Below are 21801 nucleotides of genomic sequence, written 5' to 3'. Positions count from 1 at the left end.
GGACCAAGGGCTCTGGCCTCTGCCAGCCAGCCTGGCCCGGGCCACCTAGGTGGAGCTCTGGGAGGACCGGTCGTCGTGGGGACTCCCGTCAGAATTTTCTGTCTCCCCCTCGGAGATGGCCTGCATGGGCGCGTTGTAGAGCCTGCAGCGGACGCTGTAGCGGCTGCTGCTGGCCGCGGGGGGCGCTCGGGAGCGCCCGACCCTTGCGGATGCTGAGGTGGCAAAGTTCTTGGAGGAGAAGCCTTCTGCGTTCACTCTTGGGGAGCATGGAGACAGCGGGGACAACACCTCGGCTCCAGGGCCCCCCTGATGGGCCTCATGGGCGCTCTGCAGGGACTCCGCCGGGAGCTCCCCCGGGGGTTTGGGCAGGATGGGGCTCTTCAGGATCTCAGTAGCAGACATGCGGTAACTGGAATCCGAGCGGCTTCCTTTCTTGAGCAGCAGCAGCTTAAACTCTTCGTTCGATGTGTTGGACTTTTTGGCGTTTCGGTAGATGAGGCCGGGAGACCTCTGGCTGTTTGGCGTGGTCACGCTGCTGTTGGGCGAAGTGACAGAACCGGCTCCGGCGCTGCCGCTGCCAAGAGCAGCTCTCGATTTGCTTCGAGCAGACATATCCCCAGAATCTTTTCTTCCAAGGACTTTCCTCTTGGACCTTTCGAGAAAAGGGAAAATCTCAGTCCGTGTGGCTTTGTACGAAACTAAAATCATTAAGGCATATTCGTGCCCCTCCTTGAAGAGTGCCTCGGTGCACCCAAGCTGACCGGGTAGCAAGCGTTAGGGGAGTGGACATGAGGACGGAGATGTGGTCCTTGCCCCGATAGCACTCACAGCCTGAGGGAGACTTTCCGATAGCCAGTGGACGTGAACTGGTTCTAGAAATGACCATTTCACATAATGACTACTGTGGAGACTAGGGGATGTAGAGGAGGACCTATTGGGATGTTTTGCACGAGTGTGAGAAAATACTGCTGCCTGACTTCCGGTTAGAGGGTAGGCAGTGAAGGACTCTGGCTTTCTCTTGTTAAATCTGTCTCTTCACCACAGACAAAATGATCAGAGGTCTGGGGTTGGTTTCCAGGGAAATACCAGGAGAGCAAAGCGGGTGGAGGTGTGGATGGGACAGGATTAGCTAGAGGTTGATGGTTGGTAGGCTTGGGTGATGGGTGTGAGTGGGGTGGAGGAGATGAATCACACCATTCTGTCTCCTTTTTACATTTTCTGTACAAAGAAATTTCTTACGTGACTTTTAAAATAAATCAATCCGGTTTGGGCTGTAAATACAATTTTCCATAGCTGCTTGGTAACATCAGCACTGTATAAGTCAGTAAGCCAACTTTCTGTGCACAGCTGAAAACCTAGACCACCTCTGGAGCTCTACAAACTCTCACAAAAACGAGGTTATTCCTCTCACTGTGCTGTACATAAATAATTAAACCCTACACAAATGCAAATCTTAAGATTACCAAGCTCAGAAAGTCTACCAAACCTAGGCATCCATCATCATATTATTTCTCTTGATAATAGTGTAAATTTAGCGAATCTTCAGCACGATTCAGTTCACTGATAAATAGTGGCAACATGCTCTTTCGCCAGCCTAAAAATCCATAGGATAGAGAAAATGTCAACTTTACAGTTGGAGACCAGCTTCATTTTGGTTCGCCCAAATCTTCCTGGTTGTTATGTTGCACATGCCAGTGTCCAGCACTGCCAACAGGGGAGGGGTTTCAAACTAACACTTGTTTGTAGCATCTACCGTATTCTAGACGCTAAAATGTTAGCGTCAAAACTGAACATGCGAGCTATAGGTATCTCCACCAACAGTAAGGAATAGGTAGAGAGGTTTTAACTGACAAGACTGGTCAGGAAGTAGCGGCGCTTAGACTCCATTCCAGATGCTTTTGACTCCACTACTTACATTCTGTCCACTATTCCAGATACTAACATTTGGTCCTGTGGGGTAAGAACTCGGCTCTGTAACTTATATGGCATTTTATTAACTGGTCCTAAGATAAAGTGGGGAAGGGAAATATAATTGGAGCTTAGTCTACACATGGAGCAAAGAAAACATAAACTGATGATTCTTCACTCTCTGAGTGGAAAGGTGTGCCTGCTAAAGGAATAGCCACACAGAAGGCATTTCTGACTGACTCCTTTAAAAAAAGTTGAAGAGTGATGCTCCTTCTTTATGAGAAAACCACATCAACGGAAAACTCAAGTTCCCTTAAAAACTAGAATTCCAGGGGAAATGATGGTAAGCTGCTTGCAAAAAAACTTGCTTCAAAAAATACAATTTCATAAGGTACAAGAGACAGTCCCCAAGTTTTGTCCTTTGGGAGTCCCATCTAGGTCATGGAGGCCTAGTGGAAGACAGCGGTCGTGGTTGTGAAAGGAGTAGGCACATCAGGATTGGATAGCTCAGTCTGATGTGGGATCGCTTTCCAAGCACTAGTTCCTGCTCTGTTCATCAGCCACAAGTTGTAAGGAGTATATATTCTTGCACACATGGCTCTTGATCGCAGGTGGCAGGTGAGAGAATGTGAATGGGCAACATGGACACAACAGTGTCTTAGAAAAACAGCCCAGAGGACATTCTCTGTTCGTGGGATTTGGAGCACTAATTTTAGAGAAGGCCAGTGTTATTAAAGACATTTAAGTTTTAGGAAGATAGGGAAAAAAGGGAGCAGTGATTAGTTCTGAGCTATGAAATGGGCAAGTTTATACACTCTCTTGTCTCCAACTTGGGTTCTGCCTAGTGAATCAACTTGCATTGATCTCTGCTAGTATAGGATTACAGCTGTGAGCATATTTTTTTTTTTTTTGGCTCAAGAAATTATTTTCAGTCCAAGATGACAGTAGCGTTTGAGCTTTCACTCTGAGTTACTTAACCATAAACTGTTTTCAAATGAGAACTTGTTCTAGAATGTCTTTCCTATGGAAAAAACATCTCCCTTCAGCAGTTCTTATGAAAGTCTCTCAGTTGAGGTCAAGCTATATATAAAGGCTTGCATTGTCCCGCACAAATGTCAGTCTGTCACTTTGACTTGGAAAAACAATTTTTCTTTGCTTTTTTGCTGAATGTATCACAAGTACACAAGGCTTTCCCATATTTGCATTTCATGAGATGCACTATAAAAAGGAAAACTTTCGGTATTGTTGTCTCACCTGTGAAAAAAGGAAAACTTTTGGTATTGTTGCCTCACCTGTGAATGACTGCAAATAAATCCTCAGTTGTACGAGGTTTGTTTGGAGACACGAACACACCCTCTGCTTCAGCCTGAGAGTCTTCACTGAGTGGCGAAATCATAGAGTCATCACTCGGTGACGATTCTTAAATTAAGAAAAAAAACCGCATCTTTAGGAGGAATGTACCAGGCATGCTGCTGTGTTTCAGTGACTTGTGGAATAAATGAACAACAGTTACCCTACTGCTGTTTTTAAAAAGATGTCTGTCACAGCTCAGTCCCTCAATAACAAAAACTTTTTATCTCAATTGTTGTAATAAGTAAAAAAAAAAAAAAAAAAAAAAAAAGTGGAGGGAAACCAACCCCCAGGTTGGTGCTATGTTACAGGGAACATAAGAAAGGAAAAACTTAAGGAAGTGCCACGAGACACCTTTCCATTGTGACAAAGGTATCAACGACTGACCTTTCAGTGAAACCTCCTCCATACTTCCTTGGGTCTCCTCTGCTCCGCTGTTACCAGAGGCACTTTTGGCTGAAATACCTGAAGCAATATTTTCCTGCTCGGAACGTTTTTCAGGGCATGGATTTGCAGTTGATACCTCTGCTTCGTAGCTGATATTCCCAGGCACTTGGTCATGGTGGCGGCTCGTCCCCAGTTGATGCTTAAGTGGATTGCTTATGTCTGTGGGTCTGGTTGGTGCGTCCGACTGAGATGTGAGCACATCTGCAGACTCCAGGTGAGCAGCTTCCTCTCCACCTGCAGAGGATGCCTTCTGCGCCTGTGCCGGGGCTTCATCTGCACCAGCTCCATATTGGAGTGTTTTACCATCCACATCACTTAGGCGGGCGACAGAGACCCTCTGAAATCCTTCTGTGGGAAAGTCACAAGTTTTACTTGGTGTGTTTTCTGGAATGGGCTCACTCTCCATAGGTATTGGGTCTCTTGTGACACTTGACTCTAGAAGATTGCTACCAGCTGCGGTAACTGTTTCTGGGTCACAATGATTCTTTACATCAAAAGTACGTTTTTTCTCTAGCTGTAGTTTATCTGGTCCCATCTCAAGTGCAGAGGAGTCTAAAAAGGACAGTATGGTGTCTTCAGTGGAGTACTGACGTGATACTGATTTCTTAGCCAAATGTGGCTTCATCTTGCCTGGCGACAGGGCAGCCATTGCGAGAGCATTGTCCTCTAAGTAGGGGAGATCTGTATTGTTGCCTTCTTTTTGTTTAGCTTCTTCAGACTTACTGATGGACCTAAGGTTCACAGATTTCAGGACTGTCGGTGTAATTGCAAGGGATGGTGGAGGATTGGACTTGAGTGTTTCTCCTACTGGGTTCTGCTTATTATGACTAAACACATGCAGTGGGTGACGGTGGTGGAATGGTTTATTCAAGACACTATGAAGAGCACTTAGGTCAAGATGGGTGGGAGGTATAATTGGAAGTTCAAGGTCTTTACTCAGTGACAGAGCTCCATCTTTTAAAGAGGGTTGCTGTAGTGAGGATTTCCTTTCTGGGACTTTCGGTTTTCTTTTGCTACCTCCAGGAGACAGTGGACCAGAAAAGAAAGCTGTAGGGAAAGAGGAGGTTGGTGTTTCAGACTGGCTCGAGTAGCCACTTGATGGGGATGCCAAGCCGGCCAGCTTTTCTGGTGAAGCCAGTTTAAACTCATTGTCAACAGAAGGAAGGGATGGGGTGGTGGCTCTTGATTCTGACTGGGATGTTTGGGACTCAGAGCTCTCTGGAGATTTGATGCATTCGATAACTGTGGTACCCGTAGCAGTGCTTGAATTAGATAAAGATCTGTAAGGATCGTTTGTTTTCAAGTCATTCAGAAGCCAGAGATCTGCATAGTGAGTTGAGTCAGCACCTTCATCTTTGAATGGTGGAATATCTGAAGTGTCTAACTGAGGTTCCTTAATACCATGTTCACTCTGATTCATCCAAGAAGATTCCTGCTTGGTGGGAAGGTTGGCATTTTCCATTCGAGAAGGCGTGTTGGAGAAATCAAGAGGCAGCTTCATTTCCCTGGAACTGTGAGGCAGGAGCTGGCCAGTGTTTATCTTTGGTTCTTTCTTCTCAGAAACGTCTGCATTTCCATCGGACTTCCTCAGTGATGAGCTCCGTTTAGGTGGGGTCGGCTTTGCCTTTGGTTTCCTGAAAGAGATGCTTGGTCTTCCCTGCCTCCTGTGGTCTAAGTAGTCCTGCCAGGCACAGTCCGGGAGAGTAGGAGGAACCCCCATGCCCTGGCCATTCTCTGGGCCCAGGGCTGCATAGTGACAGACATAACTCTTGTTACCTTTGAGGCCACAGTCAAAGTGCATGGAAGTGTAGTATCCTTCTGTGTCCACTGAAAAGTGAGAGCTAGTGTCTGCTTTGTCTGATGGAGACTTTTCCAGAAAGCTGTCGTAGGTGGCCATGCTTGTGAAGCTCGGGCAGCCCAGGCTGTCTGCCTTGGGGCGTTCAGGACTAAAATCCTGGCGGCAGGAGGCATCGTGATGGTGATGCAGGTAGTTCCACTCACTGTCACTTGTGTTGCTGTTGTTGGGGTCATCCAGCAGGTCGGCCACCGTGGAGGTAAAGGAGTTTGCCCGGTGGCCTCTCACTTTATCCAGGTGGTCGTTGTACTGCTCGGTCACGAAGACAGTGGCATCCTCATTAGCATGAGGGGCCGTGTTTAGGGACAACTCCGAGTCACAGTGTGAAGAGCCAGTGAGGGGAGGAGAAGCTGCAGGAGGAATCGTCTCTGAGGTCTGTGAGGGGCATGTGGAGCTGCTCCCACTCCAGTTGCCACTGGATGACTGGTGCTCGTCCTTCTGGTCCATGTGGCTGCTGAGGAGGACGCCAGCCGTGGAGATGCAGTGGATGGGGCTCCCAAAGGTGTCCGAGTTGGAGGAGATGTCACAGCTGCCAGAATCGGCAGCCATTCGGGATAGACGCGACCTCCCTCTCTCATTTAACTTGTGCTGGGGGCTGTGAAGATGTTGAGAGCAAGCCAGGCCCAGAGCAGGCTGGCATTCCTGTGCACTCGGGCTGCTGGGGGCGTCACTGCAATCATTAGTGTTTCTTTCTCGGTCACTCACGAAAGGCTCCCCCTCTTCATATGCCGAGGGTTTAGCACCAACTTTGGGCTCAGCATCCCCACCTCTGTTGCCCTCCCGGGGAAGGCTCCGAGATCTTGTGCGGCTGCTCACTGCTGTAGTAAACATGGCGTCGCCTTTGTCTGCCAACGCGGAGATGTTGCCGGCAGAATGAGAAAGGGAAGCTGCGATGCTCTGACCCCTTTGAGCTCTGATTCTCCTTCTGGATGGAGCAGCAATCAGAATATCTTCGGTTTGGCACTCCGAGTCCCTGGTTCCAGACCTCCTGTTGACAGTGCTGGAAGGGTCTGGATGTGTGTGCACGATCACATTCCTCTCCCTGGCCACAGGGGATTCATCAGAATCTAGGGCACATGGACAGCACAGTGAGATATTGTATACCTCAGCAGGCTAACACACATTCTGAGAGATGCCCACAAATCTGGGTGTGGCATACTGGATCTTTCTCTTTGAGAAAAAACAAGCAGCACGTAAAATTAGGAGAAAGTTAAAAGGCTTTGGGGAATCTGCCCATTTGCCTCTCTGTGTCTCTGTCCCTCTCCCTCTCCCTCTCTACACACGCACACATTTTCTTAGTGTATACTAAGAGAACATGTTCTTAGATCTTTTGTGAATTCTCTCTCTTCACTGTCAAATTATTTGCCCCAGTAAGTGATGACTATTTTTTTTTAAACTAAAGTGCATTTAGTCTTCTTGGCCACTATTCTTTTTTATTTTGTAATATATACTCAACAAAGTAAAACTCTTATAACTCATTATATGTAATAATAGAGATGCTACCCTAATAATAATAATAACAACAACAATAATAAAATGTAGGAAGAGATTCCTAAATACATGGAACAGAAAAAAAATAGAAAAAAAAGTCATAAAGCGTAACATGTTATCAGTATTCAATATTTAATTGAATATGCTTGAAATTTACCTTTTTAAAATAGTTAATGCCATAAAAGCATATCTCTCTTCAAATAAAGGTATAATTTTTTAAAAATAATTTTTCACAGAATCTTGTTAGTTTTTATTATTTCCATCTTAATAAAACTTTTAAAAAATTACCAAAATATTACATTTCAGCCGTAAGACCTGAACATATATACCTAAATCCATAAGGTTAAAATCTTCATGGTCAAGGACAGAGATTCAAAAAGTAATACCACCAGCTTGCTGAACACAAAACAAGTACACACCATTTCAAAGCCTCTACAAGTTACCGCACTGACTATTTTTAAGGAAGCTGATTAAAAGGCCGGCTTCCATTTCCCCTCCTTATAATCGCACCCAACAGAATGTTAACCATTAACAGTTTTATACCACACCTATTTCTTGTTGGACTCTTCTGGGGATACCCGAGATGGTTTTCCTCCTCCTCAGTTTTCGTCTCCGCTGTAGTACGGATTGTGAATGAACAAGAGAGCAGCGTATACTAGCCTCTCTGTCAAAACCAACTCCTGCAACCCACAAATAGGTCTCATTAGCCTTTAGAAATGGCAAACAAATTTTCATTTGCTTGGAACACAGTGATATTTATTGATTGGAAGTAAAGGAAGAGTTTGGATTAAGCCCGTGAATAAATATAAGGGAGCCCTTATTCAGCTCTTATTTAAATTACTCTGCGGTACATTAAGCTTTACTTCTAAATGCGGCTCTGCACAACAGCTTGCACTGCCAAGAGCAACAAGCAAAGAAGGAAAATCAAAAGAAAGAGGAGAGAAAAATAACATCAAAGAATCACTCTCACACAGAAACAGCTCCTTAAGGACTCACAACCTTTAGTTACTATTTACTGGGCTCTCTGATGCTGTCTTTGCAGAGTAGATCCAGAGCTAAGATGCTAACCCAAATTAGTTCAGCTAACATTTCCTGACCCATCTCTTCACTAAAAGCATCTTTGTGAGGTATCTTTTCCCTCTCTACCCACTACACTGCAACCCTACACACACACACGCACGCACGCACACTCTTTCTGTGACGAGAAAGTAGCCTAAAGATTTGTTTTTAAATTCTCATGTAACTCTACTTTCTTCTACTGACCCAGTTGGACACTTTTTGGTTTGGTACCAGGGTCTTATCAATAGGAGAGGAAAGTACAAGGCAGTCCCCAGTTCTGTCCTTGAGTGGGTCTGCCTTCTCCATCAGGTGGAAATGAAGCTGGGAGTCCCAGTCTTTACAGTGAGTCTCTGTTTGCTTTTATAAATACAGGGGCCAGACCTTGATGCCTATTTGTTTCTCTTTCCATAATCACATCATTGCTATGCTACAGGCAGTCTTATCAAATCTAGAATGGTGAAGGAGGTGGTGAGGAACTCAAACTCCTGTCTGGCATAGGCATGCGCCATGGATTTGTCAGCGTGAGCTTTGCCTCAGAAAGTCATGATGCCAAAAGTGCTTTGGAATCTGGTTACCTCATCATTTATCCTGACTGTTAAGCATAGAGCAGGATGGCATGTTAAACTTCGGCTCAGCTATATAATGAAGCACTCTGAGTTCTGCTTAGCATCACAGTGACAACAGTTTCTAGAACTCACTTTGAAAAAAGTCTGAGATATCACATGATGAATAATTACAATATTATTGGAGAATCTGTACTAACGGAATTTTCCTTTCTTAGCTCCAACCAAAAATTAAGATCCTTCATTCTACTTATACTAATTACAGGACGTCTGGCATACAGACACACTTTATGTTATATGGACATAATTAGCAGCTTTCTCATTAAAGCTCTTGAAATCAGCATATAATCTAGGCTTTAGTCTGAGAGTTCCTGAAATAAAGCAGAAGGAAAGATCTTCCTTTTTCCTGAATCACAAGACCCATAATCAAAGAACTAAATTTGAAAACAAGATTTACTTACAGTGTTATGAAGAAAGCAGGTGGTGCTCAAATCGAATGTTCCCAGAATGGAAAGTTAGTTTAAGAGGATGCCAAAATGATACATTTTGACATCTACCTAATCCAACCCATTTAGATTGTGGACATCAGATAAAGTACACATCCTTAGAATAATTTATCCTACAAGTTGAGTAGATCATCGGGAAAATTACTCCCACCTCATAACCAGCTGATCAACCAGAATTCTTGTTTTTCAGGAAGGAAATAAGGTCTATCCCAGATACCTGTTCATCCTTTGCTCTCCACTTTATGGGAGAGAAATCTCAGTGGGGTTAATAATAGCCATGTCCAAAATGCATCTCAAGCGACATGCAATTTTTAGTCACATGGTACCAGGAAAAAAGTCAGTAATTATATGGCCATTTGGAAAATTTCAATATGCAAATAAGTTAAAATATAACTATTACAGATGTTTAAAGAAAGCCCAGTGGATAGATCGTTTTATGTCTATCTTTGAAAGTTAGAATATGTCATAACATTATTTTACTTAAAGCTGAGATTACCTGGAATTTACAATTGCTGCAGGCAAACTTTTCAAGAAAAGTCTGTACAGGTTTACATTTGACTTAGACTAATACACTCTCAATACACAAGAGGAGGAAAGCAGAGAGGAATGGAAGACAGGCTTGCTGGATTAGAATAGAATTCAGCCTTCATCTCTGAATACATATATTTTTAGGTCAGAAATCACCAAAATCGATGCAGAAGTCTAAACGATCTTTTAAACAAGCCTACCTTCATCCAAGGAAGCCTGAAAACAGATTTTATAGTTGGTCTACAGGATCATTACTTGCCGTTTGAGGGACCTGGGGTTTGCTGTTTTCTCTCTTGCTGGGCCATGCATCATTATCATATGATTAATCACTGCCGCTTTCTCCATTATTTCAGTCAGCTATGACCAAAGAGCTGTTTGGTGACTTTTTTCAAAAAGAAACTGTCCATCATTTACATAACAAGCGGCCCAGCAGAACATATGCAAATTGATGTTCAAAACCTGACAAAAGCATATTGAACATCTTCTGGGTTGTATTCTGATGAAAAAGGTATTGCTTGTTTACAGAGCGGTGTTCTTAACTGGTACACCCAGAAGCACAGGTTTTGAACATATTTAAAACACAGAATATTCTGACCCGACTGCCCCTAAGAAAAGAACAGAACGTTACCAGTGACATTGATGGGAATAATGCAAGAAGAGATCACTTGGGCATCTTGTTTCATTTTCTCCTCTGGTGTTGGGAGAGGCAGTGCTTTGCTCCAGTTGGTCTGCTTGTCCAGTGTCGAGGGGATATTGTGTACCGGGTTTTTCGGCCTCTGCCCTAACGTGACATCTGTGTCTTCATCTTCTGGGGGATGGGACTGCAAATGAAGTACATTCAGACTTCGCCATCATGGTTTATATGTAAGCACACATATTAAGGAATTTCCCAGTTAAGAACAGTGAGGTCAGAAATAAACTTTTAGATCAAAGGAAGAATTCCTAGAAATAGTAAGCACAACTAATCGAAAGTTATGATTTCAATAGTCAAGAGACACAGAAGAAAAAATGGGCTACATGAACATGCTTTTCAGGTCAAATGGAATTAAGAGGAGAGACAGGTAGCCATAAATCCCCAAACTTCAAACTGAAGAAAAATCTGAGTCTCTAATCTAGTGAGAGGTAGATCCTGGATATCTATCTCGCTGTATATTGCTACTGAAAGTCTTGAGAGCTCAAAATGACTGGGATCAAAGGGAGAAGATGATATAGATGCCTACGAAAAGGTTCAGAAAACGTCCCAGAAAACCTGGAGTCAGGAGACATTCCAGAACACATCACCTGGAAGGACAAAGCCTATCTTAATCTGAGAGGCTGGATTAAAACATAAGGAGTTAATTTTACTGCACGACAATGGCATTTGTGAATAACATTTGAAAAATGTAGTTTCACCAACGCTGCGTGCACATGGAAAAACAAATCCCCCCACTTACTACAGTGGAAAATACAAAAGCAGTTAATGGGGAGAAAGGGTCGAGAGGGCTTCTTTTTCAAATTCAGAATATAAAGGGCCTTAGCTGAGTTTCTTTCCGCTTTGCAGTGTGAAGCTTTTCTTCTAGCTGTTTAGTTAGAGGCCTTGACTTCTGTATGACATTTGAAAATTCTCCATCCAAACCCTTGATAGATATTAATATCGTCTACCTTTTACTTCAGGGCTGGGGTCCTAACCCAGATTATTAAAAAGGCTCCATTCCAATTTTGATTTCAGGGTTGGGTTTCTAAACCAGATTATCTTAAAAGACCCAGTTTTTACCACTGAACCTAGTTTTCTTTCTTTACATAATTTGGAGGAAGGTGAGTGTATAAAATAAATACTTTTTCCTCTTATTCCAGTTAAGTTTTAATAATATTCTGTCCTAAAATCACAAAAAAATTGTTTTTCTCATCATATTTGGAAGCATTGTGTCCTGTTGACTCAGGATTTCACATATTGTCAAATTGTTCTCGGGTCCTCTTAAAGAGAAGATTCCAGAGCCACTTGTTTAAGTTAACCCCGCAGCATTTGCTTACCTTATCAGAGGTATCTGCGAAACCCCCCCAACACACCCAACAGGATATGATTGCCCCCCCCCCAGAAAAATATGTTCGCCATGAACATTTTAGTAAAACATCGCAACCTTCTTTCTCTCTTCAGCTTTTGTGCAGATTCCCAGCGAAGCGAATAGCTCAAATAAAGTTGGAGCACAAAAGACTTTGTTTCCTAGGTAACTTCCAAAAAGAAAAAAAAAAAAGTTTGGTGCATGCAAAACGAGAGACAGAAAAAGAGGGAGAGCGAGCGAGCCAGAGCTGGAAAGAAACCCCCACCACCAGAGGCCACATTTCCTAGGCGATTCCTTCCTTGAATAACAATGGGCTGGGAAACAAAGAAAGAATAGTGACCTGACTACAGGCTCTGACCAGCAGCCAAAAGCACGTTTTATTTAACGGCAACAGGGATAACTGGCTGCCCGAGAATCCTTTTGTCCTCTTCTCTTTTTTTGATTTGAGAAGTTTCACAGTTCTGATAAATATAGGGCAAGTCGGAATTTCTTCCCTTCGAACTATAAAGTCCAGGAGTGGCATTAGGTGATGCGTGTCTTGAACAGAGCCTTAATTGCAATTTAGGGGGGAAAAGTAAGTGGGAAAGACAGCCAAGGACACTGCTGTCTAAATCATATTTTATTTAATTCAAGTTAGGAAAATATCACTCTTAAAGTGGAGTTAAAAGAGTACCTGTTAGTTAGAAACAACAGTTTGCCATAGTTAAAAGACAGAAGAAAGTGTCTGGAGAGAGTGGGATAGGGCTGTGATGGAATGTTCTCAGAACCAGTACCTTTCTACTCCATGGGGTCATGTGGCAACACTCAGTGGGGGAGGGCGAACGGGTGCTGTTAAACTATGAACATGAAATGCAAAAAAAGAAAAAATTAAAAACATGCACACAACATACAGTACACCCTGGTTAAGCCAAGTCTGTAATATCAGTGAATGAATATATACTGGGATAGCTCCCTCCCTCCCTCCCTCTCTCTCTCTCTCTCTCTCTCTCTCTCTCCCTCTCTCCCTCTCTCCCTCTCTCCCCCTTCCTCCCTCCCTCCCTCCCTCTCCCCTTCCTTCCTTCTGAATACGTCCCTATTTTATGAGAAGTAGCATAAATAGCGGTTAAGAGCACAGACTTTGGAGCTAGACTGTCTGAGTTCAGATCCTGGTTCTACCACTTCTTTGCTTTGTGGCCAGGGACAAGTATTCAACCTTTCTAAGGTCAATTTCCTCATTTGGAAGATAGGGAGATAACAGCATCTTCAGGGCTTGAAGTGTCTTGAACAGAATCCCTTCAGGATTCTTTTGAGGATTAAATGAGTAAATATACAGAACAGACTGAGAAGAATGTTGGCACTCAATAAGCTCTCTAAGTCCCTGTCAGCTACTACCACCACTACTGCTACTATTATTATTGTCCTTACCTTGTAGCCGTGGCATATCTGTGACACTGTTTTTGCAAAATAGTGACTTTCCTTTAGCTCCCAATCCCAATTTGTTAATTTGGGAAATACTGAATTATTTTCCTTCCTTACAGTGAATTCATTTTCCTGTGAGCTCCTTGAAAGAAAATTCCCTGTGTGCAATGTCTTCCTCCAGGTTGCTTAAAATTTGCCTCTTCCTCATATTCATAGACTGTATTTGAAGACAAGACCGGGTTCAAGGGCATGTGACAAGGCCCTGCACTCAGGACACCAAGCTTTTTTGAGTAAGGGGCCCTACCTTTTCATTTTGCACCGGGCCCCACAAATTACATAGCTGGTCCTATTTAGAGAATAATCAGGTAACTAGAATCCCCTTTTCAGGATCTACTGAGAAGGACGTTGAAACTCTTTTAAACTCTAAACCATGTCAGCTCTGGATTCAATTAGGCCTCTATTACAGCACTTTCCATATAGCATTGCTTTAACATAACCTGAACTATCCCTGGATGTGTCTTTTTCTTCTGTTAGATTATGAGTTCCTAGGGGTCAGGAGCCATATTTGATTTTCTTTTCAGTCTTCCATGACACCAGCAAAATGCCTCCTCATTGTAAGGGCTCAACAAATTATTTTGTGCCTTTGAATGATATGAGCCCTGTGTGTTCTAACACTGATGGAAAACCCAAATACAGTAAGGATTGTGTTCAAGATATCAGGAGAAAGCAGACACCACAGAACCCACGGGTACTCAGCATCTTAGTGCCGATAGGTGGAAGCAAATAGAGGAAACCACAAACAGCGTTTGGTTCCATCAGAGGCTCAGTATTAATGTATTCCAGTTCTAACCTGTTCTTAAGCCTATGGCAGACATATGTTTTGGAGGTGGAACGCTCAAGGTCTAATTCTCTTCTAAGCTTCTAAATTTTAACTGACAGGGTTGCTCATTAATTTTTAAGCAAAGCAAATGCCATCTCCTCAGGCCCGGTTAACTTTGATCTCAATGTTATTTAAGATAAATGATTTTTGTAGGGTCTATGGCTCCCTCATTGAAAATGATTATTTTGGGGTGCCTGGGTGGCTCAGTCAGTTGAACATCCAGCTTTGGCTCAGGTCATGATCTTGCGGTTCGTGAATTCGAGCCCCGCGTCGGGCTCTGTGCTGACAGCTCAGAGCCTGGAGCCTGCTTCAGATTCTGTGTCCCCTTCTCTCGCCTCACCCCCACCCCTGCTTGTGCCCTCTCTCTGTCTTTCAAAAATGAATAAACATAGGGGCGCCTGGGTGGCGCAGTCGGTTAAGCGTCCGACTTCAGCCAGGTCACGATCTCACGGTCCGTGAGTTCGAGCCCCGCGTCGGGCTCTGGGCTGACAGCTCAGAGCCTGGAGCCCGTTTCCGATTCTGTGTCTCCCTCTCTCTCTGCCCCTCCCCCGTTCATGCTCTGTCTCTCTCTGTCCCAAAAATAAATAAACGTTGAAAAAAAAATTTAAAAAAAAATGAATAAACATAAAAAAATTTTTTAAATAAAAAAAAGGAAAAATGATTATTTTGACAGATGTGCTGTATGTGGCCTGAGTTCAAGCATTAACCTGGGTCTCTCCTAAGAATCAGTCACAGATAGTGATGTGCAGATCTCAAGACGCTTGGGTATGCAAAATAGCAAACTCACGGAAGTAGGAAAAAGGGAGCCAGAAAACAAAGCCCACGTGGTAAAGGAACCTGTTTCCAAGAAACCAAAGGCTCCAGTGTCTCATGAAAGGATTTCAAAAAACTACACAGCAGGAAACTGCAGGGCATAACATATTAATGATATTAATATTAGTATGTTTGGTCATTTGCCTTAAATCTTCCAAGTCATCTCTCCTGTTGAGTATTTTTGCCAGGAGTGAGGGATGAGGAGTGGTTTTTATTTTTTCATCAGTTTTAGAAGCCCCTCCATTCCATTAAACAATCATGAGGTAACATCTGGAAGTGACTAAGGATGGCAAGTCCAGAGAGAGCTCAGTCCGTTCTGTTTTGGTCACCATCATGAAGTCAAGGTCTGTCTGTAATCTTTCACAGAAGATTGCTTCTCAGATAATCGGTCTCTCAGCTATTTCAATAGTAGCTCCAACCTCCAGCTTGTGAGGGCTGAAACTAGGTACTCTTGAGCTTGTGTGTGAAAGGACTGTGTTCTTTGGTTCCACCGCCCGACTAAAGCACTCAAGTTCCTGCAGATGGTCTGTTGATTTAGAGTATTTAAGCTTATAATATTCAAATGGACTTTCGTTTTATTTCTGCCATGAAATTAGTAACTGCTTGAGGGTAGTGTTTTAAAGCATTCTCTCTCCTAGGTGTTTGGTCAAAGGAAGCGAGAGCGTTCTGATTATTTCTGATTAGATTTTTACATGGTGAATGCAGTAATCAGTTCATAGAATTTTCTTCTCAATTATTTAAGAAATAAAACTGAAAGAAAACTGTTACCTCAGCACATCTCTGCACGGCCCAGCATGCCTCTCCTTAATGGGTGCAGATGGGTAAGGTGAGGAAAAGCCGCATGCTGGTCAAGCTTGCATGAGTTACATTATTCTGTATAGGCTCTATTTGAATGAATGCTATTGCTTATTCTTAGTAAGACTTGTAAGGGCAGAAACCATTTCTTGTTCATAACCATATTCCTACTGCCTTGGTACTGCTTAAACAAAATGTGTTGTACTGCCAGCTAGCACCCCCGTGTGCCTAGCATAAGCAAACAGAGAAATCCTCTCAAAAGAGAGAAGATCAAATTATTTCCACATAGAATTTTTCAGTATAACATTCAGCACAAAGTCAAAGATAACAAGGCAAGAGCAGGAGACCAGACAGCATGAGCAAGGAGCATCCAAAACAATAGTTGATAGAAGCAGACCCATAGGGCCTCCTGCTCTTGAAATTACCACTGCGTGCAGGAGTAGCAGTGAACAACCTAGGCTTCCCCAGAATACATGGGTGGGAAGATTGTTAGACCATTCATTCATTCATTCATTCATTTATTCAAGAGCATTTCTTTGAAGGTCAAAATCAGCCCCAGTGGAAACAAACTGTCACATGAAAAATGATATCCCTCTCATGGGTATAGGCATGCTCACTGCACAATTCTTTTGACTTTTCTGTACTTCCAAATTTTCTCATAAACAAATGTTGAAGAAAAACACACACATAAAACTTTCTCCTTCCTTTTCTAGGTTCCCATTCTGGCCCTCCTACCACTGATTTTGAGAGGGCTTAGACTCCAAGATGCACCATTTTAGAATCAGCCACCGCTGGTCTTGCCCATCTTGTCCCTGACAAAAGATGCTTTTTGGATGCTTGCATCCCATTTCTGTCCCTGATGGCCCCATAATTTACACCCTCACATCCTTTCTCTACCTGCCCAGGAAACTGCTTCCACGAAAGCTAGAGTTATATATTTTTGGTCAGTGTTCAGAGCAGGAAATAACAGACATTATTAATTTCTTCACTTTTGTGGCTGTGAACAAGCATTTCTCCAAAGATCTCAAGATTTGCCCCCACCTTTGTCTTACTGCCAAAAGAAAAATATAATCTCTCCACATTTTACTTTCTTTTTGGTTTTATTTTATATGTTGATGGGAGCTTATTGTGCTTCAAAACTCTCCAAAAGACATCTGTTAAAATGTTGTGAGTATTTCAAAAGGAAATGTTTTGAAAATTTGGCTCTGGTGTGTGATCTAACTGATAACACATGGCATTTATAGCAGCTGACTTTGAGGGCTGATTTATTACTGTCGTGCTGTCTTAAACATGAGAAATATTTACTAGAGAATGGATGTTGTGCTACACTTTGGTAGGGGAATAAAACCTTAGAGTAAAGATGTTCATTGCAAGCCAAGTGGGTTCCCGGTGAGGTGATCTGGGCTCTTATTGTCACCCTACTCTGAGACTTACTTGTCCTTAGACCTGGTCCCTGCATTTATGCACAGCTTATAGCCCATTTGTGAGATGGAGGAGACCTTGTCTGCCTCAGATTTTTCTTTACTGGAGTGTGTGTATGTGTTGCACATAAACATGAAGTGTTTGGTCTTTCTGGAGGGCTTAAAGGAACACCTTCTTCACATAGCACCCTTAGTGCCACAGTTACATGGCACTTTTATTCCATGATGGTGTCCCACAGTCTCCTCATGGCTGGCATTGTGCTCTTCCAGACATGTTTAATGACATCATTTCTGACTCATGCTGTGCTCCTCCCTTTCCTCTCTCCTCAACTCCAACATTTACCATAGGGAACAACCTTGGGAAAACAAAATGAAGTTAAGTAAAAGCTTAGGGCGCATCCTGTGCTTTCTCTGTCCTAAGCCTTTCTTCCCTTTACTGGTGTTTCCTTTGTCACCACTCTCTCCCAGGCAGCAGGAGCCTTCATGCTTCCCCTAAGGAAGCTGCTGAATGCAGCACCCCCAAGTGCCCAAACCCTTCACGCCACGTTCCCAGCCAGCTGTGAGGGTAGACAGGAGCCCACAGGTGCATTCATGTTAATGTGCTGAGAACTCCTAGTGAAAAGCCCAAAGGAGCACGTCTCTGAAGCAGAATTCTGGACAGTGGTTATAGGCCAGGAGGGAGATATTTGGGAACAAGTGCCTACTAGGTTCTTTAACCGCTTTACACATTACTATCTATTTAAAACAGCACAACTCATAAATGTGCAGGACTGGGGAAAACGGCCTTAATCATTGATAAATCTGCTTTTCCAAATCATAACTTTTTTTCTCTTCTCTGGTGGATATTGCCACCACCACTTCCTCACTTCTCCTGAGAAACACTTTGCAAAAGGAAATATACAAAAGGCCAATAAGCATACGCAAGGGCCCTCAACATCATTTCTCATCAGGAAAATTCAAATGAAAACCACAAGCAAATACTGCTATGTGTTAGAGGGGCTAAAATTAAAAATATTAATACACCAAGTGTTGACAAAGATGAAAAGCAAGTAGAGCTCTCATAAATTGATGAGGGGAGGGTAAAATGGTATAGTCATTTCAGAGACTGGCAATATCTAACAAACCTGACATATGTCTACCCTTTAATTCCTTCTTAGGTAAATGGAGGTAAGAAGAATGAGTATGTCCACAGAAAGCCTTGCACAAAAATATTTACAGCAACTTTATTCACAAAGTCCCTCCCCCAAAACCCTCACAACTAGAAACACCTCAAATATCTACCAACAACAGAATGGGTAAACAAATTGGGGACTACTGTATTCATGCAATGCAGTACTACCCGGTAATAAAGAAGAATACAGTATTGCTACATACAACATTGCCCTCAAAAAAGTATGTGGAGTGAAAAAAGCCAGACACCAAAGAGTATGTGCTCATTCACTTTTGAATCCCATCTTGTTGATAGACGTCTCAGGTATGAGATCCGTGTCTAGAGAGCAGAACACGAACGCAATGGCAACGGTGCAGTTTTTACCCAAAGAGAGGTTTTTTGAAAGATAGCAGGTAACCACAAAGAATCTCTCTCTCCTTTTGATCTCAGCTGGAACTGAATGCAAATTCTTAGGGTGATGGAATGCAAAATGATTTTATGTATTTTAAAGTTCAGGAACACTTTGTTTAATGGTGTTCTATGAATGAAGCGATTTAAATGTGCCGAGCATAACAAAATTCTACTTTGAAGCCTGTGTGGAAGGTAGTCCCCATGTGAATGGAAAAGAGGGCTCCAGGGAGGCCGGGACGGAGAGCACTTCCTGCTGCTGCTCAGTCACTTATTCATGGGAGTTGCTCTGGACTGTCAGGGAGAACACAAAACAAGGCCTACTGGGCCACGACCACTGTGATGTTGACGCCAGTGAGTGTCTTATTCATCCCCTGTGGCCAGCTTTGCCAGTTAGTGGGGTCACTGCCAAGGGCCATTCAGCATCAGTCCTCAAAGGTTGCTAGCACCAAATAAAAGACATGAGTGGGGAAAAGGCAGGCCAGGCTTTGAAGTGGAGGGAAGAAGGAGGCTTTGAACTCCTGCAAACAGCGCAAATACCCTCACCCACAATGGCCCAGAGGTGCGGGGAGAATTCTTCCCTCACCCTCCTGCCTTGCCGTCGCCTGGGGGCTCTGAGGTGTGCGGTAACTGAAGACATGTTGTGTATTTGGTCTCACTCCAACTGACACTTTTCCCTTCTAACTCACGCCAAATGTGGCGAGAACTCGATAGGGTCCTACTTGACCTTATCCCAGCAAATTAAACAAAATAAAAAAGATAAAACTTTCTTATGCACGTGCCATGCATGTCCCGCCTTTACTTTTTTCCCTGTTTTTCCCCCTTCTTTAAATTGACTCTTTTTTTTAGTATAGCTCTGTGTTATCATGTGCACAGACTCACATAACCCTCCCACAATCAGGAGTCAGAGCATGTCCATTACTTCAAAAAGGTCCCTTGTGCTGTCCCTTTAGAGTCGCAGTCTCCCCCAGCTCTTAGCCCCTGGCAACCAAGAGTCCGTTCTCCTTCGCTATGGTTTTGTCATTTTGAAAGTGTCATATAAATGGAACCCTACCTTTTGAGCCTGGCTTCTTTCAATCAGCATAATGCCTTTGAGATCCATCCAAGTTGTTGTGCGTATCAGCAATTCATTCCTTTTTATTGTGAGTAGTATTCCATTATCTGCTTAGACTCTGAACAGTGAAATGTCTCAGGCATGCAAGAAAATGGGAACCTGAGAATATTCTGTGATGATGTGTACAAACAAGTAATTTTATTCGCTGTTCCACAGCCAGGCTAATGTTTTAAAAAGAAAGAATTCCAACGCTAAAACCTGCAACAAGGAATTTTCTTTATTTCTCATAATATTTGTTGTTAACTGCACTTATTGGCTAATGCTTTCATTAGCTATTGTGCTGCCTATTAAGCTGTCGTCTGTCAGCTGCAAATCTCTTCTTCCATGCTCTGTTATGCTGGGACCCTGCAAATAACCCTTCTTCACCAGCTGCTCCCTGTTAGGTTCTGCCCTAGGAGTGTGAGCTCCTTTCTGCAGTTACTATCTCTGTGTCACCTCAGTTTCCCATGTGCTGTGTCTGCTTTATGGTACCTTCCCTATGCTGAATTCTCTCTGTTAAAACAACTGGTGTGGATTCTTTTTTCCTGGCTGGACCCTGACTGATCAAGTATGTGGTACCAGGCTTTCACCCCTGGCTTACTTAATGTCTAAGGCATCTAAAGTAGTGGGCTAATTCTGGTTCCTTAGTCCATGAGGAAAATAGGAACCGGTGTGATCGTCCGTGGGGTGTCAGCATGATAATAATCTCTGCAACTTATGGCAGAGAACAGGAGAACTAATGTCTCAAAAGCAAACTGCTTCTGGTGATTCTCGAACATGGGTATAGAGGGAAAAAGTATTTACTGGTGTCAGTAGCTGTATAGTTCCACGTCCTAGGTGCTGTGCTGATTTGCTCCAAGAAAAATCCTGTATCACAACAACGGCTACAAGTAAAGTCACAAGCTACTTTTAGCCAGTCTCCTAGATCTGTCTACCTTTTGCAAGACCAGACACCTGAATTAAATGGAGAGTGTGATAGGCATCACCACTCCTGTGATCTTAGATTTGAAACTAACTTCAGGCTCCTCTCTCCCTACTATACCAAGAAGGAACCTCTAGAAATTGAGGAAGTTAATCCTATACATGCACAGTCTGGTATCTTTATAAAGCACCGCTCTTTCTGATCATGTTATTTCTGTGCTCAGAACTCTTCAATAATTTCCTATGTCTATGGAATAGAGTTATACTTTTTAGTCTGACATTCAAGATCCTTCAAGATCTGGTCAACTGAAGCATTGCAGCCAAACCAAAGTATTTGAATTTATGTATACGCACTTCATCTTCTCCTGCCTGTGTGAGCTTGCTCTCATGGTTTCCTCAGCCTATAATCCTTCTCCTGCCAGCATTCATATCCAAATTCTACCCCATCCTTCAGGGCCTTTTCAGTTCCTTTATCATGGAGTTTAATCCTAACACCCAACCCCATGCTAACACCACACCACAGGTGTTAGGTGTTAACACCTTATACTTGATAATATCCAGGCACTCTGCATGGCAGAGATTATGTCTCATTTTTATATCCATTAATTTTTTCAAAATGAAGGAATAAGAAAGAGGCCGTGATGGGAGAGAGGGCATTCCAAGTGGGGATACTGCTTTGAGAGTGCAGGATATTATCTCAAGAAGCACATGTGGTTTGGTTTGGCTGAGGTCTAAGGCCTGTACAAAGGACTTTCGAGAAATCCGTCTGGAAAGGCAAGTTAGGACCAGATTGTACAGAGGATGGAGAGTTGGGTGAAAGATTTGAACTTATTTCTCTAGGCAGAATGGAGGAATTGAAGGTTTAGGATTAGGGAAGAATTTTTATGTCAAAGATTCTCATACCAACATTAGAATTTTTCTTAATTGGCTTAAAGGAGCAAACTGGGTGAGATAATGGAAAACACTTAAACTGCAGCAAGAGGGATTTAATTTAGGTGGACAGAACCATTTTGAGACAGGTCATAAAACAACAGAATATTTCTGAGAGAAAACTATGAAGATGTTTTATAAAAGCAGAACACCTGTCTAGGACATTGTGGTATGTGTAATTCTTTTTTTTTTTTTAATGTTTATTTTTGAGAGAGAGAGTGCACGTGAGTAGGGGAGGGGCGGGCG

At 43.0% G+C, this 21801-nt stretch overlaps 1 protein-coding gene across 1 annotated transcript; it reads right to left on the bottom strand.

Moving 5' to 3' along the window:
* NHS (NHS actin remodeling regulator) lies at window positions 1–3965 on the bottom strand. The gene is made up of 3 exons (XM_047075957.1): window positions 3646–3965; window positions 3201–3327; window positions 1–652 (listed from the first exon to the last, which is right to left on the bottom strand). Exons 1-3 carry the CDS (start codon window positions 3665–3667, stop codon window positions 46–48), a joined length of 756 nt encoding a protein of 251 aa, XP_046931913.1. The 5' UTR covers window positions 3668–3965; the 3' UTR covers window positions 1–45.
* Between the last annotated feature and the right edge of the window lie 17836 nt (window positions 3966–21801).

The sequence above is a fragment of the Lynx rufus genome, unplaced genomic scaffold, assembly GCF_022079265.1.
Source record: "Lynx rufus isolate CCGP_SWC_20201006 ecotype Redwood Valley unplaced genomic scaffold, mLynRuf1.p SCAF_14, whole genome shotgun sequence".
NCBI lineage: Eukaryota > Metazoa > Chordata > Mammalia > Carnivora > Felidae > Lynx > Lynx rufus.
Note: the sequence above shows the minus strand (reverse complement) of the source record. Positions and strands in the feature narration are given on the sequence as shown.